The sequence below is a fragment of the Melozone crissalis genome, unplaced genomic scaffold (assembly GCF_028551555.1).
Source record: "Melozone crissalis strain CALT ecotype California unplaced genomic scaffold, PUWL_Pcris_2 ptg000036l_1, whole genome shotgun sequence".
NCBI classification, from domain to species: Eukaryota; Metazoa; Chordata; class Aves; order Passeriformes; family Passerellidae; genus Melozone; species Melozone crissalis.
In genome coordinates this window covers 5,342,549-5,359,543 of record NW_026535814.1, presented here as the reverse complement: position 1 = coordinate 5,359,543, position 16,995 = coordinate 5,342,549, and the positions used below count along the sequence as shown (strand labels likewise).

General features: G+C 37.7%; 1 protein-coding gene across 1 annotated transcript in view; it reads right to left on the bottom strand.

Moving 5' to 3' along the window:
* Positions 1 to 10,912: 10,912 nt before the first annotated feature.
* ALDH1A1 (aldehyde dehydrogenase 1 family member A1) overlaps positions 10,913 to 16,995 on the bottom strand; it is a 45,815-nt gene continuing 39,732 nt past the window's right edge. Inside the window, exons 11-14 of the mRNA XM_054283235.1 lie at positions 16,393 to 16,557; positions 14,461 to 14,618; positions 12,867 to 12,941; positions 10,913 to 10,985 (exon numbers count right to left, since the gene is read on the bottom strand). Of these exons, the coding sequence (XP_054139210.1) occupies positions 10,913 to 10,985; positions 12,867 to 12,941; positions 14,461 to 14,618; positions 16,393 to 16,557 (471 nt within the window). The remainder of the gene's footprint in view (positions 10,986 to 12,866; positions 12,942 to 14,460; positions 14,619 to 16,392; positions 16,558 to 16,995) is intronic.

Here is a 16,995-nt window from a genome sequence, read left to right as displayed (position 1 = left end):
GGTAGCAAACATCTCTGCAAAGAATTCATATCATGACTGGCTGAAACACCACAGGAGTGAGAGCTTACATGCAAAGATATGATTGAAGAAAAATCCACAGCCTTTATAAACTGTGACAGAATAGGCAGAGGAATTATCCTGCCTCACACGAACTGTCCATGGAGGTAAATACAACACTGTTTTAAAAAGCTGAGACATCCCTTTCAGGATGTATATGAAGGCACATGTCCCTTCATTTTTCACATCATGAATGAAAAAGTTCAAGGATACTTCAGACTTCACATTTCCATTCTGTAACACACACACAAAAAAATAGAAATGCAGAAAGGGTTCTGTTTTCAACTCAATCTAAGGTAGAACAGTCAGGTGCTATGCACAACAATGGTACATCCAATTCCTACTTTGTTTCTTAGTTGACTACAACAAATAAATTTACATCAGGAAACAATACTCCCTCCAGGCAATTTCTGCACCAGAACAAGCCCAAGTAGCCTAAGTTATAGCTGCCACTGTGCAGTGTGGAGTAAGTTTGTTTTGTCTGTTGTAAGTCACAAGAAAACTAAAATGGTAGGGGAATCTTGCTGTAAGAAATTAGGAAAACTAATTCCAGCAAAGTGTGAATAGAAAACAGTATCATCACATCACAGAATTACAGGATCACAGAATCACATGAACAGTTCAGGTTGGAAGGGACCACTGTGGGTCATCTGGTCCAATCTCCCTGCTCAAACAGGGTCATCCCAGAGCGGAGCCTCAGCAGGGCTGAGCAGAGGGGCAGGATCACCTCCCTCGAGCTGCTGGCACTGCTCTTCCTGAAGCACCCCAGGACACCATTGGCCTTGCTGGCCACACAGACACACTGCTGGCTCATGGACAACTTGTCCACTGGGATCCCCAGGTCCCTTTCCACAGAGCAGCTCTGCAGCAGGTCAGCCCCAGCCTGTGCTGGTGCATGGAGTGTTTTCTCCCCAGGTGCAGGATCCTGCATTTGCCCTTGCTGAATGTCAGAAGGTTCCTCTCTGCCCATCTCTCCTGCCTGCTGAGGACCCTCTGAAGGGCTGCACAGCACTTGGGTGTCAGCCATTCCTCCCAGCTCAACCAATCAACTGGTGGAGGAGGCATCTGTCCCTTCATTGAAGACATTGATACTGGGCCCAATATTGAACTTTGACTGATATCTACAATCACAGGCCTCCAACTCCTCCCTGTGCCACTGATTACCAGCCTTTGACATCTATCATTCAGCCGGTTCTCTATCCATTTCATTTTCATCATCAGGATAATTTTTTTCACAGCATCCTTGCTAGAAATATTTTACTACTTACGTAGAATAATCTGTCTGTACTCTTTTATGGTGTGCCAAAGATACATAGCAGAATCACGCACTTTACTTTTCAAGTGATGGTATAATCTCTGCATGATGAGCTTTGATGAGCTTTGGATAAATTCCAGCAAGGCCACTTGAATCTGCTCTTTTAGTTTGGCTTCTCTTGCTAGGGCTAGTCTACAAATACATGACCATCCAAAGTGACTCAGCCAAGACTTCTCTGTTAGATGGTTAAGGAATTGGTGGATACTTTTCCTAGGTCAGCTTCACCTAGCTGAGAGATAAACCGAGGGTCAGTACCCAATTCCAAAAAACAGGCATGTAACTTCCACTCTCATGGCTTACATTCTGAATAACAGAGTAAAATTTTTCTACTTCTACCTTGCCTGAAGTTTCTGTGAACACATATTTCCACTAGCAAAATTACTCTGGTACCCATATATCTGCTAGACTATTCCTAGGTGTGTTTAAAACTTGATTAAATGCCAAAAGCCAGGCTACTCAATAAATGCCTAAACTGTGCAAGGAGTAACCAATTCAGTTTCAGGCTTGATTTATTTTATGTCCTTTCTTTCTGATTTCTTTTTCAAGCTTTGTTTTTTTAAGTTTGTAAAGCTTTTGGGAGAAAAAAATCTTGTCCAGATTCTTCCCTGGAGTACCTCTGCCTTCATCTCATTATTGTGAATGAGACTTGACCTTGCAGTTGTGGATTTTAACAGGTGATTTTAGTTCACTGTAACGCACATTCACAGCTTTGTGCATGAGTACTTTAAAGAAGTAAGATTTCTTACAGAGAGCACAGTGACAAAAAAGTAAACAGATTATTTTTGTTTAAGCATGTAATGTCATATTTATACAGTAAGAATTTTAAATTTAAATATTTAACTTATTTCTGGATTCTTTAAACTGATGTGCTCTTTTTTCTGTCCTCAAATTTCTTTTACATTCTCCTGTCTGAATAACACTGTTACTAGTCTCATCTTCAAAATAATTTATTCCATGAACCAATCAACACAAAGATTAGTTTTAGAGATGTGCATTTTCTTTCAGTATAAAAGATTTAAGGGGTGTCTTTCAGACAAAACCATGTTTTTGGAAGCTAAAGGAGGAATGCCATGCAAGCAGTCCTGAGGGAGTAAAGCACTAGATTCCAATGAAGAACTCCTGTTCAGAGCATATCAATGTTTATAGAAGATATTTGTCTGAATGACAAGGCTATCTGAAGCCACCAAAATTAATGCTAGTGGCAGCTGACATTCCTTGAAAATACTCTGTTTAAAAAATCTTAGTCGATGGGACTGAAAATTTTGTGTGGGCTATAGTTGTTCAGAAGTGGTCTCTGTTGTTCACAAAGCAGCGCCAGCTTGGGCAATTCTGAATACTAGATTTAACAGCGAAAAATATCAGACTTTGCTAGATTTGGTGGTGATGGAAAGTTTTGGACTCTAGGAGTCAATCTTGTTAGTACACAACTGGCTTCTCCCATACAGGGAGAAGGAACATGAAGGAACACCTAATGAGCTGTGAATCTCTTCTTTCCAGATACTTTCCAGCTGCATTTGTGCCATAAACCCCCCCAAAAACCTGCATTGGACTGGCTTACCCCACTCTTCTCACAGGCAGTGGTTTGTTTGCTAGGGAAGTAGGCAAAGAAAGAGGCAATGAAACCACTGTGACCTTGACCTGGGCAGGCATGTTTGGTGAGATACAAGATGGCATTTGTCTCTTTCTTTCTGTATGTCTGCTCTGTCAAAGTGTTTCATTTTTATAATCTCCTTGTACGAAATAAAGTTTTGCCATGTTCTGTTATTGTAAATATACTCCATAATAAAATGACTTGCACAGAACTCATATTTGTGTTGTATAGGATTAGTACTTAAATACAGGTTTTTCTGTCAGTAAAGTATAAATAGGGAAAAAAATTAGCATGTGCAAAAAACAAATCTCATAAAAGTTTATTCATTTGGATAAAAAGTTTAAAAGGTGGTCTTCTGGTATCCATAAAGCCATATATTTAAACAGCCTAATTTCTAGCATTAAAAAACCCAGTGAAAGTTAGCTATAAAGTCTATATATTCTCAGAGGCAAGAAAAAGTGAAGGATAAAATGCTGAGGGTTTTAGAAAGGCTGCCTTAGTGGTGGCTAGTGCATCACATACAGGAAAGGACGCAGTCTAGGTGGTTTTTGAGCTAATGACATATTGTCAGACATGATCTATTTTGTGTCAGTCAATGCACGGACATATTTCCTTTAGATATGATTTTGTTAAGGTAATGTAGACCTCTCTGAAAAGGAGGGCAGTTACACAGTGAAGACTGAAGAAACCTATTGTGAGGAAAACATATATCCTGCTTTGCTGAGTGCAAGGTTTAGGGTCCTAATATAAGTTCTCAAAGAACTGGACCTCTCATTAGGGTTAATGGCATTTGAATTTTTTTTGTTAGAATAAAATCATTAATGTTGGAAAATACCTCTAAGATCATTGAGTTCAATTGTCTTCTTCTGTTTGCTTGCTGAGGTCTAGAGAGAAACAAAAGGAAGCCTTATCCTTCCATCACAAAATCAGCAAAAATATAAGATATGAAACAAGCTGTTTATCAGACTTCAAGGTATCTTTAGCTCAATAGAGGGGATTCTTTTCATAATGGCTAATTTGCATGTAAACAACTCCAAAATTTAATTTCTCAATCATATTAAGGGGACACTAGCAAAAAAGCAAAGTGTTTAGAGTTTTTTTTTTCTTACGTGGAATTTGATTTTGTGAGCTGTGAATACTTCTCTCCTTTGCCTCCTTACTCTTGCTTTGACCATGATTGTTCGTTCACAGGAACTTGTATCTTTAAAAGATTGCCATCAACACAGTGGACTAACACACACAGTGCTAGCAATGCACCATGCCTGTCCACAGTATGAGTTCTAAAGTAGGTGCTAACATGTCTGTGCATGGGACATATTTATGCTCCAAGTAGAAGGATCACATGACACTTCCATTCTTTTTTTCCACACCCCCAAAAAGTCTTTCCTGTTCCTGAATGTAGCTAATTGCGGACAGTGTTGTTTGCTCTCGCTTGGTTCACTTACTTTCCTGTCAGACATTTCTCTCTTATTAGGGCAATATATCTCAAATATTGCTCAAATGTCACCAGCCTCATTCTTGCTCTCACCACAGTGTATTCCTTGGTCGTAAGCAGAGGGTACTACATATTATAAGGAGCTGTGTTCAGAATCAATATAGAATCCAAAATAGTGGGTTCACCAACATGCAAGCAGGCCATAGGTAAGGCCTTGATAGTTTGTAACATTTGGAAAGGTTTGAGGATCAAAAGCACTATTTTGTTTGCTGCAGCAGGGTTTGTGCTGCATGGGCTGTGCTGTATTATCAAAGATTTTTAGCAGTATATGAAATGGTACTCATAAAGAATGTAAAAAAGTAAGGAATTTTTCTGTGCTGTTAGTGAGAAGAAGGTGGCCAGGTGCAATACTATGTTTAATAACTTAAAAGCTTATCAGAGTGTGTCAAATTGCTCTTCATGTCTAGAGCCATCTTGGATTGGGTGTATTGATCATTTGTAATTGTCAAGCTGTTATTTAGTCATAATCTTATGCTCCACATAAGACTATAATCAATATGAAAATAGAAACTAAAATAGGAAAACAAATCCTCTCATTGCTGCTATCTGTTCTAGCTTTCTTCCTTTAAAAAAATCCTCAGCACTAATCATTTTTCTTGTGAGAGCTCGCTACTTTTATTCAGCTTCTGTCAATGACAACCTTATGGTATTTTGGTTAATATTTCTGCCAAATCTCTCTGCTTTGCCTGCTAGCGATGTGTAAAGCAGCTATGGTGTCTTCCTCTTGCACGGCCAGTTTATAGCACTGTGTTGCAGCATGTGTCCAACTGATGGTGATCTCTCTGACCTGCTATTTATTGTATTAAATAAATAAAAATGCACAAAGAAGGATGTAAAACAAAACATAAAGAGGCTGCTTCAGAAGACCCCAAAGACCCCAAAGCGGCGCTGACTCGCATATATATATAGTGTGGGAGACAACAGCTCACCTTGAAAATATAAAAAGGTTTATTACACCTTGACAAAAATACAACAAAGGACTGCATAAGGAAAAATTCACAGCGCTGGGAACTTCCCTTGTGGATACCATGTGGCTGGTTCATCTTCAAGATGTATGCTCAGTCTTTTATACCCCTGGAGGTTGCATCAGCCAACCCTGGTCCCTCCCAAAGCCTGTCAGTCAGCTCTTTGCCCTTCATTGGCAGAGACTGCTTTCTTGTAACCTTAGTGGAGATCAGGCCGTGCTGCACCCACTAAGCACCGAGCTTTTCCATTCCCAACTGCCCCATGCAAGGGACACATGTGCAGCCTTCTTTTTTACCTGTCCTAGACAACCCCAGCTGTCTGATGGTAACAGTACAGGGGGGAAAAGGGAAATATGGGGAGAACAGAGGACATTTAAACTACAATAACATAATTATACATCACTAAAACTTTTATTAATATTCACACAATAGTTATCTTTTAATTGCAAAAGCCAATCACCTCATTATCCATCTATATAGTCCCTCATAGAATGTTCTAGAAGCCTTCTGGCCAATCATGGGCTGCATGGGCACTCCCAGCTGGTCCCAGAGCCCTTTGCAAGTTCTTTGTTCCTCACCATAAGCTGCCTGGATGTCATCAGTTGCAGCTTCTTGTTTCTTGAGGCCCAGTGTTTTTTGTCTGTGGTGTGGCTGTGTGGCCATTCTCTAGCCTGTCCATTCCATGACATGCTCCCACACTGTGTAGGTATCAACCTTGTTGCTGCTCTTTGAAGATGGTTCCACAAGCTGGATTTTCAACAGTCAGATCACCTAATACACAGTTCCGTTTGTTGGGTCACTATCCTGACCTATTTTTCATGCAACATTAAACTGACTGACTTAGTTTATGTTGTGCTTCCAGATTTTCTGCTTTCGTTTGCAGAGCACTATATTCATCAAGTCACTGTTTTTCTCTCAGCATAACAAATGTTATAATTCAGCCCTTCAGACCTCCTACTAAGTTCACAGGGAACTATTATTTTCAAATTACCAGAGACCTCTTTTTATTGCCTTATTTTATACTTTCCATAATAAGGACTTATCTAAATCTCAATTTTCAGTGGTGGAATATGTGGAAAACAGCACTAACATCAAGAGAACTGTACTATGACTTGAATGGAAAGAAGGAGAGCAGAGAGATCGGGCGATTCAAAAATAGTCTGATAGCAAACAGGGTGATAGAGGGGCTGGAGAAGAACACTCCATCTATTAAAGTTCATGTTAAGTCTTTCAAAATTATAGTGAGATCTTACAATGAGATCTTTCAGAATCTCAGAGTGATTTTTATTTTGTCCTTTGCTTTTGTTCCTCATTGGACTCCTTATGCTTCCTTTACTGCTCCCTTCCTTTTCCCCTCTTTTTCTTGCACTTGCCTTTTCTGCACTTATCTTTTGCATCCCAGATGGCCTACTCTTTTCCCCAAAAAACCTATTGGCTGCCAAGATCACATCTTTCAAATTCCTCCCTAAAACCTATTTCATCAGGGAATTTTCGCTTTTTATCCAAGCCAGATGCCTTTCTTGCTCTGAATATTTTTTCCATATCTTTTCTTCTCTGTCTTAAGGCCAACATATCTGGTAGTCAAGGATTATCAGTAATTTTCTTTCTTGAGACAGAATGAGAATTCCTTACAAATTCACTGTTTTGACTGAAATAGCCTAAGGGTCCTTCTATCCTTCTGTTGTTATTCAAAAGCTTCCTCTCTTTAAAAAAAAGAAAAAAAATTAGTGTGTTGGAGGCAGGGAAGGGGGCAGGGATCACCTCACTGTTGGCAAGAAAATGGTTCTAAGGAGTCCAGATTTCTAGAGTTTGCTTTTCTGTGTGGTATAAAATTGCTTGAAACAAATAACCTTCAAACAAAACTGCAAAATCATGTCCTTAGTCATACTTCCGTGAATATTAAAGGTGTGCCTTTATTAGTGTTAAGGGATTAGAAAAAGAGTTCACTAGGAAAATGAGTAGTCCCATTTAAATTTGCTGGAATGTTGCTCTACATTATTTACCTAGACAGCCATTGCCTTCAAGAACTATTGGAAAAATGTCATGGTTTCAAAAAATAAAATAAACATTTAATAACTGCTGCTGACACTAGCAGTCAGTTTTCAGGGGCCTTGAAAGGACATGCTCATTTCTCTTGTTAAATTTCATCCTCTGTGAAATACTGACTACAAATTCACTAACATTATAAGCAATATTTACATAGAGATCAACTAGTGCTCTTCTCATGTTTCATTCCAGTAAATTTCAATGGTGCTGCTTGGCACATAATGGGAGTAACATGATAATGATTCAGTCCCAGAGAGAAAGGGCCTCCTTAATCACCTGTGTAATATTTGCAGAGTTTAAGTCCTCATTTATTCCTGTTCAGATCACAAGTCATCATACCCATGTACAGGTATAATTCAAAGACATAGCAAGGATATTTCACCATCAGATGGAGACTCTAATACTATGAACATAGTTACAAACATGCCTAATTTTGAAAGGACATTTCTTTTATTAACAGAGTGATTATTACTAACAGTGAATACATTTCTGAGAAAAATCCACCCCTGACCTTTGAGTCAGTAAACTGGCAGTTGAGGAACAAGTAGGACCATATACTTCTTTTTATTCTGGCTTGGGCATCATCCTAAACTGTGAACAAATGTGCTTATGTAAGTCAGATCGGACTATGAAATTATTGAGCCCTTGTTTGCCTCCTTCAAACATATTTAAACTCCTTAAGGGAATGACACACATACTGAATTCCTTAAGCTTACTAGATGCCAAAGGGTATATCTCTTTACACAGGCATTTCTTGGGAACAACTTCAGTGTGGCATCAGATCAATGCAAATCTCTATCTGACTCTGATGAAAACTTTAGGTGTTAAACCCTGGCTGAATGACAGATTCTCTCCCTTTCTCCCTCTTTCTTTTCACTATACATAATATGCACATAAAAGCATTTCTCCGACTCAAGGCATTTGAAATATGGCAACTTCAAGTTGCTACTAGAAGTCACATTTTGATCACATTGAAAAAATAAAATCGACAGGACAAGATAATTTCCAGCTTTCTTTTACCCATCAAGACTATCAAATAGGAACTAAAATACATATTCGCAATAATGTTGGGAACACTATTAAAGTATTTTAGACATTCAAGTGATAAAAAAAAAATATATATATGCATACAAGGGTCCAATTCGTCCTTCTCCTAAAGAGCTGTATTATGCTGTGTTTTACCTTTCCTTGCATTGTATTCCAAAGTCATGCTTTGCTTGGCCTTGCAGTCACAGGCACCATGGTAGGACTGGATTTGCGGTTCTGTGCTGCCAAAGAACACTCTGATTAGCCCTAGTCTGCTTCTAAGAGCTGAATGGTTACAGTGGTTGGACCAGAAACCATGTGTGAGCCTGCTGGCTTAATGTCACCAAAAAGGAACCCCGTTTTGCTCCCTTGTATCCTTCTTCCAGGTAAAGAAGTTAAGTCGGGAAGATCAGGAATATAATTTCAGAATCACCCTCTTGATCCAAGAGAAAATTAAGACAAAGGCTTAATTTGACTTATTTATTCTTCTTTGAGATTTCTAGTCTTTAATACAAAAGCAGAAGATGGTAAAGATTTTTTTAAGATCCACCAACTCTACAAATGACTTTTCATTCTTTTAAAATATGAAATCCTTCACTGTATCTATGTTTTCACTACTGCTATGTTCATTGCCACTTTTAAAGACTTTCAGATAATTTTGCCATTTTTTTACCTGCAGCTTATTTTTAAAGATTTTTTTTGTTTGCTTTTTACTTTATTTGTAATTTATATTTATTTCTGTGCTTTCTTCTGTCTACTATCCTCTGTAGAAAAATCTCTGGTAATTATATCACAGTACACTATTACTTTTGATTAATTCTTCCTTCTTTTCATTTATTAGTCTTTTACTTGTTTCTTATATGAGACCAGAATTGAATTTGTTTGAAAACTATGTCTTATGAAGTTACTTTAGAGGCATGATTATGGGATTTGGAATGGATGCCTTCCAAAAAATAGATAGTATAGAGGCTGTGGAGAGAAATACCACAAATTTTATGTCCAGTTCTTAATGGAAAAAGGCATTCTAAGAAGAGTCATAGGCTGAAAGTCTCATCTGTATTTTGTTCCAACTATAACATTCAAAAGAAAAATAATTTAAAAGTGACCAGTGTGTCTAAATGAACAGAACCCTGTTTCCTTTTAATACTGTGAAAATTCTCCATACTTGATGCTTAAAAATTTTTGTAGTGCCACGTTCTTATTGCTGGGCAGGGCCTGTACTTCGCACCAGGCTGTCTGTAAGGCCGAGCCCGTGGAACAAAGAGGTGACTTGTGGCTCTGGATTCAGTCCTGACAAAATATGAGCCTGTCAGCAGCAGGCTGTGACTGGCTCTCTGAGGGCACCATGCCAGAGCTCACCTGGCGGCTGCTGGTGCTGGGAGGCCATCAGGGGTGCTGGCAGCTGGGCCCCTAGAGAGCTGTGAAAGGCACCTTGGGACACGGGTGTTTAAAGAGGGTCCTCAGGAGAACAAGCAGCTGTAAGGAACAGAGCAGGAAACAGGATGATAAAAGACAATGGATTAGAGGAGAAAAGAAGACGGAAGAGAACAGGCTAGTTACATGAAAGTAGGTGAGTACAGGGAAAATGTAGCAGGTGTAAGTCACAAAGGAGATTGCCTTCCCTCCCCTCCTCTTCTTTCTCTTCACGGTCTCTTGCCCATAAGTCTGGTAAGATTTGTTATGCACTTACCATAGCCAAGTGCTGGCTCTTTGCAAATTGTTTACTGTTCTGTGTGTTCATGTTTTTTCCAGTTGTAATACTGGCAAAATGCTGGGGTCTTTATCCTCCATGTAGCAGATGTAGTTTATTTCTGATGACCTGAACACACCACTGGTGCCTCTGGTACATTTTGCCCAGTGGTAAACTGGTATAATAGAAAAGACTAATGAAGGGAGAAGAAATAGGTTTTGTAGGTGAACTTTAATATTTTTTTAACACACAGATTACATTCATGTAGCATGATGAACAACTTTAATAGTCTGAGAATGTATCTAGAGAAACATAGAAACATCTGCTGACTACTCTTTAGCATTTTTGTTAAGGCCATAAAGCAAACGCAAGGAGAACTTGACATCTAACACTTACAAGAGCACGTAAATTCAAACTGTACTTGCAGAATATACTGTAAAAGGAAAATTTTCATAACACTGAAGAGAACTACAACTGCAAACAAGAGTAGATATTTCTGGATTTGGGTTTTAAAATGAGTTAGCTGTGAACCAGACATTAAAGATTTTTTTCATAATCACATTAATTTTTTCTATGCTATTCCTTATATTGTTAATGTAAGAAGGTACCTCTTATACAGTCAGAAAGCAGAGAAGTTAATGTATCATGCAGAAAACAAGACAACTGAGAATTCACATAGCCTTTTCAGATTCATTTGAAGACATTAATTTCTGCACCTCAAACAGCATTACGAGTTCTTTTGAGGGATTTTGATGGTGACAGTCTTAACTTCTGTGTATTCATGAAGACCATATTCTCCCCTAGATAAAAGAGAACCAAGAGTAGCATTTATGCTAATGCTTTTTATATGAGTTTTTTCTGGATTGGATTTTCAGAGGTAGTGTGCAATTGGCTGGATGTGTAACAAGTACACTGGACATATTTGGAAGACAGCTGTGCAGCTAGACTGCTCCTGGAAACCTTTTGAAAAACTGCAGCAATGGTCTCCTGATAAAAATGGCAGAGAGAGTAGTTTTATTTCTGTGAATGGTGTTTAATTTAGAGTATTTCTAAACCAGATTTCTGTACAGCAGATCAAGAGCATGTTAGATCTTCACAAGTATGTTCAGCAAATTATTTGTAAAGCTCTTCTTCTGATGTCAAGAGCTTTCTCCAGAGTCAAAGAGTATGAACTTCATCTCAAGTAAATGGGGGACAAAACTATTCCACCATGAAAACTGAGACAGTGAAAAAGAGTTTAAGTCTCTGACATTATGAACATGTTTCACCTTTATGTTTTCAGTGATGAGATGAAGCTTGTTTGTATTCCTAACTATTTGACATCTGGTGCAGTCAAACTATTTAGACATAACTGATTGTTCTGCGGAACAAGGGTTTGCTACAGTATAATGTTACACAGATCTCACTGCTGTCTTATTAGATAGATATATAAGCATAACAGAAATCTATGCTCAGGACACTTGTGCTGGGTGAAAAAGTTTACTGATTCCCTCCATTTTTTGGAGAGGAATTTTGTTAGTATATGACATTTGGTAGTTTAATTCATAATGGCATTATCACTCCAAGAATTATATGGATAATTTTATTTTGAGTTCAGGGAAGTCAGTGGCTTAACACAACCACATCCTATTTTTTTCAGTATAGGTTTGTTTTTCCACTTCTCCTAAAAATGATTGTCAGATATTTACAAATTTTCTCATTACAGACATCTACCTGGTGGTGAGTTTTTCCTTGTCCTATAGAGGGAATGTTTTTATAGGTCTGATAATTGTGAATTTGAACCTGAAAACTTTGGTACAATGAAAGATTCCTTCATTCAAAATGTACTGTTATAGAGAACATTTTTGATAGTCTGTTATTTCCAGCAAATAAATCAAAAAACTATTTCTGAAAAAGACTGTAATTCAGAATTGATTATCTCCCAATTATTGGCACCCGCACCCAACAAAGGAAAAGCTGAATTTGATAAAAATGGCCTAAATTATTAAAGGGTTTCAATTTCAAGTTTTCTAAAGCTCTCAACATTGGCTTGACTGTTTCCTTTGAAGTCAGTGGGAGCTTTGCCATCAGAAGCAGTTTGTGCCCAGTGATGAGCAAGTATGAAAGCACTAGCCGTTATCTCTGAAGAAACAACATAAAGAGAAGCTCTGCAGTGCCTCACCCACACATATCTGATCAAAAGATCAAAAGGCTACAGAGGATTATTTTTATCAAAACTTTTGACCTGGCTGGCACATACTCTAAAAACATTATTTTCACAAATTTTAACTGAAAAATCATGCTTAAATCAAGGATTTTGGGAAGACTTGTGTTTTCAAAACCTAGCATTTAAAGGGGATTTCACAAAAACCCCACAGATTAATCTTCATGAAAATGAGAGTTTCTCCATATATGCAAAAACTGTAAACCATAAACACAATGTCAGTTTTGCTTAGCAGTAAACCATGATATACTGCGAATTAGTCATATCGAAAAAGCGTGCCCCTAAGAAATTTTCTTATTTATTTTGTAAAAGTATTGCTGGTTGATGTTGCCTCTGACAACATGATGTCTCTAAGCACTCTAGAGACTTATTTGCCAAAGTCTCAAACTGGACATCCTAGTTATGCATATTTTAAATCAGGGTTTGGAATTTCATTTGAATTTCCTGTGAATCTACAGCTTTAAAAGTATTTACTTACATTTCTCGTCCATTTCCCGACATCTTAAAACCTCCAAAGGGACATTGAGCAGACAATGCACTGTAGCAATTAACCCTAGAAGAACAGGAAAATTACTTTTGACAGTGCAAAACAAATTTTTTTCACTTCTGAAAAATCAGAGGTTTTCTGTCACCTCTAAAAAGCTTATGGTCATGGTCACAAACTGCATCTATGTATATATCTGCAAAAATACATGTAGTATGAAGTTCAGATAAATGAAGCATCAAAATTATCAGGGTACTAAAACTCAGCAAGGGTCTTCAAGCTGAGAGAAAGTCATATCTTTCTCTGATCATTGCAATAAAATTTCTAATTTGTATACAAGCTCTCTCACAAAAGGTTATCCACAGATAAATGTTCTGCAGAAGAGTTTATGTACCCTTCCAATAGATAAATGCAGGATAGCTTAACTATATATTTAGGAAGTTTTGTTTGGTTCTACTCAGTTAAACCTTATTCTGTATTGTGGTTGAGAACAAAGGCACAATAATGAGTAAGAAAGGAATTTCACAGGCGACTTCTTAGGTATGAAGAATTTTGGCAGAATATGCATCCCATTTCCTAGCTGAGAAGCTTTTTTTGTATTAGAACTTTGTCAAATCAAATATTCTCTATTTTCATATCTTATATTCTCTCCTCCTTGCCAGTCAATTGGTTCCAACAAAAGAGATTCTGTTCATAGCTAGAGGATTCCTAGACCACCAATCATGTAAGAGCAAATCCCAAATATTCCACTTCTATTCTAAACTTTCTTCCATATAAAGAATACCAACTCTGAAGGCAAGACTGTTAGCTTATTTTTGGAAAGCATATGTTCTTAGGTCACAGGACTTGGGCAGGAATTTGTGCTGGTTGCAAGTGCTTCCAGATAAAATGTAAATTGGACACAGGTTGTGCATTCAAGTAAAATTGGTTGTTCTCCTTCTGATGCATTGAAATAACTGTAGGGGAATGCAGGTCTTTGTCAGTGATTGTCATTAGACCCTGCTATGCCTCCAAGCTTTCACTCTTTCATTTCTTAGCTCTTTCTTTTCCAGCTCCGTATAGGTTGCCACTTCTTTTCTATTGCTGGAAATAGTTGGCCCTGTAGTAGTCCTCCCGGCTTGTATATCCTCTCTTTGTTCAATCACATTTTATCAACCTTTCCCATTACAGAAATGGAAAAGGCTCTGCCCAGGCTTATGGCCACTGAACTTCACATAATTAACTTCTTTACACAATAGCAAAACTGATCTCATTAATTATCCATTGGGCTATCCCCAGATCCTGAAGTAAAGGGCACTCTCACAAAATTTTCTTTTTAGCAAGTTTATTTATCTTTTTAGCAAGTAAATTTCCTTTTTTTGGACTAAGTTTATCATAAAATGGTATGATGACTAACAAGAAGTAATTATTTAGTAACACATATAATAGGGAAACATACAGGAAAGATAAACAGAAGAGACAATGATCTACCTCTATAAAGATGACAAAGAATAAAAAAAACCCACCCAAAATACTGTGAATATGTCTCACAATTAGTAGTATTGACACCTGCAGATCTAAAGTAAGAATTAAAAAAAACTTTATTTACCATACTGTTCCAGCCTGAAGGGCAGCTGCAAATGTCAATGCTTTGTCAATGTCTTTGGTAAAAACTGCTGCTGCTAAGCCATAGGTGGTATTATTTGCCCTCTTGATAACTTCATCTATGGTTTTAAACTTCATGATTTGTTGAACAGGTCCAAATATCTGTATCAAACACATGTAGACATATGACGTGAATTAGAATAACTTAGTATTTGAAGTAATTGATGTATTTTAAGTTTACTTTTGTCAGATGGCCTTATTCCTAAATTAATGCAGTCAAGAGCAAATAAAATTCTAAAAAATACTATAAGTTTGCATAAAGATTTTTGCAATATGAAGGAACTCAAGATTATCTATTGTAAATAATTCCTAAAACCATAAATGAACAATGAAAACAAATAAACAGTGATCAAAAAGCACCCATCATAAAAGTAGTTAACATGGTGTCACAATGTGCTATGTATCTGTACTGGTTACCAACAAACTTGTGTTTTCTGGACAAGCTCAATTTTTAAAGTCAAGAAAGGCATTCAATTTTCCATTCATCTAAATTTATTATTAGAATTTTAACCCTGCAGGTAGCTGCACAACCGAGAATGTACTCCAAAGGAAACAACTAATTCTGCTTTCCATGTGGGTGTCAGGTAAGAAAATAGTCCTTCAGGTTCAGCTCTCCTGCTACCATTGTTCAGAGTTCTCAGTAGAGGTGCCTGTACCGATCACAGGACACCAAGACTATGTGGGCTGAGGGAGGCATTATGACATCTAACCAATTCTATTTCCATTGACTGTGAGCTTTCTACTTGACTGAGTTTTTAGTTAGTGCTGGTTTCTAGCTAGAGTTCTAAGGATTGATTTCCACAGATCAGAAAATCACTGAACATTCCTCCAATGCTCAAGTGGTGAGCATTCAAAACTCATTCTTTAAACTATCTTGGCTATGCACAGCTTCTTTGTTCATTACACTTAAAAAAATATAAGGACCAGTTCTTGTATGCTAATTAAAGGGTAATCAAGAGAACTGCAAAAAAATTGTAACTGTGCTGTTTCCTACTTGACTTATAGTATGGTGGAAAAATTCTGTCTCATACAGGTCTATAATGTTTTACAACCCTCTTCCTGTCACAATTAATTCTAAATGCTGTGGTGTTCATTTTAACTCAGGCTGTTGGCTCTTCCTGATGTAGTAAATACGTTTAGGAGGCTGCATCAGCTTTCTAATATGAAGTAGTATAATGGACACCAATTGCAGCCCAATTGCAGCAGCTATTAATTAAGATAAATGTAAAAAAAACACAGAGAAGAAGTCATGACTTGACTTTGAATCTTTATGTAGAGAACTAGCTCAGACGGCAGCTCAGCACTCTCAATTGTCTCTGGTTCCAGACAGTCACTGGTGCCCTAGCATTGTCATCTTAGCTGGGACAGTAGCAGATTCTTCAATGAAGTGTAGACACATCTGCAAACTGATCTAAGTTAAGTAATCCCACAGGGGCAAAAAGAAATGCCACAAACAAAATGCCTCTGGAAGCGCCATCCCCCTAGTTTCTCACATTGCAAAGCAGCTGCTTGGTGCACACAAGCACCACTCAGGCAGTGTAAAATATTCACAAGTTGTTCCTCCAAGGTTTACAGGTCATTGTGATTTTGATATGTGAGACATGGACAGTATGGAGCAATGCAAGCATCCAAACCTCAGCATTTATCTAGGCAGGAGCCTTTGCTAGCACAGCAGCCTCATACTCCTCTCTCTCCTTGAGCAATCTGGTGAAATGGGCACCAGAAAACAACAAAAGCACTTTAAACACCAGGGTGGAACAACAGGTTTAATGAGAGGATTTTCATGTAGTCATTTGACCTTCTAAATGAATATTTTGTGCAGATATTAAAACAGATGACTTCCAGTGAGGGAAGAGACTGCTGAAGATTTAATTACCTCTTCTTTGGCGATGCGCATATCATCTGTAACATTGGAAAAAACTGTGGGCTGGATGAAGTAACCCTTGTCTCCCCATGGACCTCCTCCACATTCCAGCTTGGCTCCTTCTTTTTTCCCACTCTCAATTAGCTCCAGGATTTTTTTATATTGCTCCTTATCAATCTAAATGAAAAGATATTTCAGGAATGAAAACAACACATGCTGATAACAGTTGGTCTTCTAGCTCATTAACCTAAACCTGTGACCTGGAGAAAAATATGTGGTTTTTTTCTCTGCGGCAATACACCACAGTGAATAGACCTGATATAGGCTATTATTTTTTTTTTCTAGAAAGCATTACTCTAGAAATCATAACAGGGAATCTGATGACAAAGAGAGATATTTATCATAACTACCATAAAAGAAATGCAGCTGCACTCATAGTTACAATTTCATCTTAAATGCGACCATACCAGTTGTAAAAGGAGTAAATTTTCTAATCTGTAAAATAATTAAGCTTCAGCTAAAGGTTGCTAAGGATAAAAATAGGTCAAAAAAGGAAAATTATGAGACTGGAGGAGAAAAGAGTCTTTATGCTCATTCAAATATTTTCATTATTGC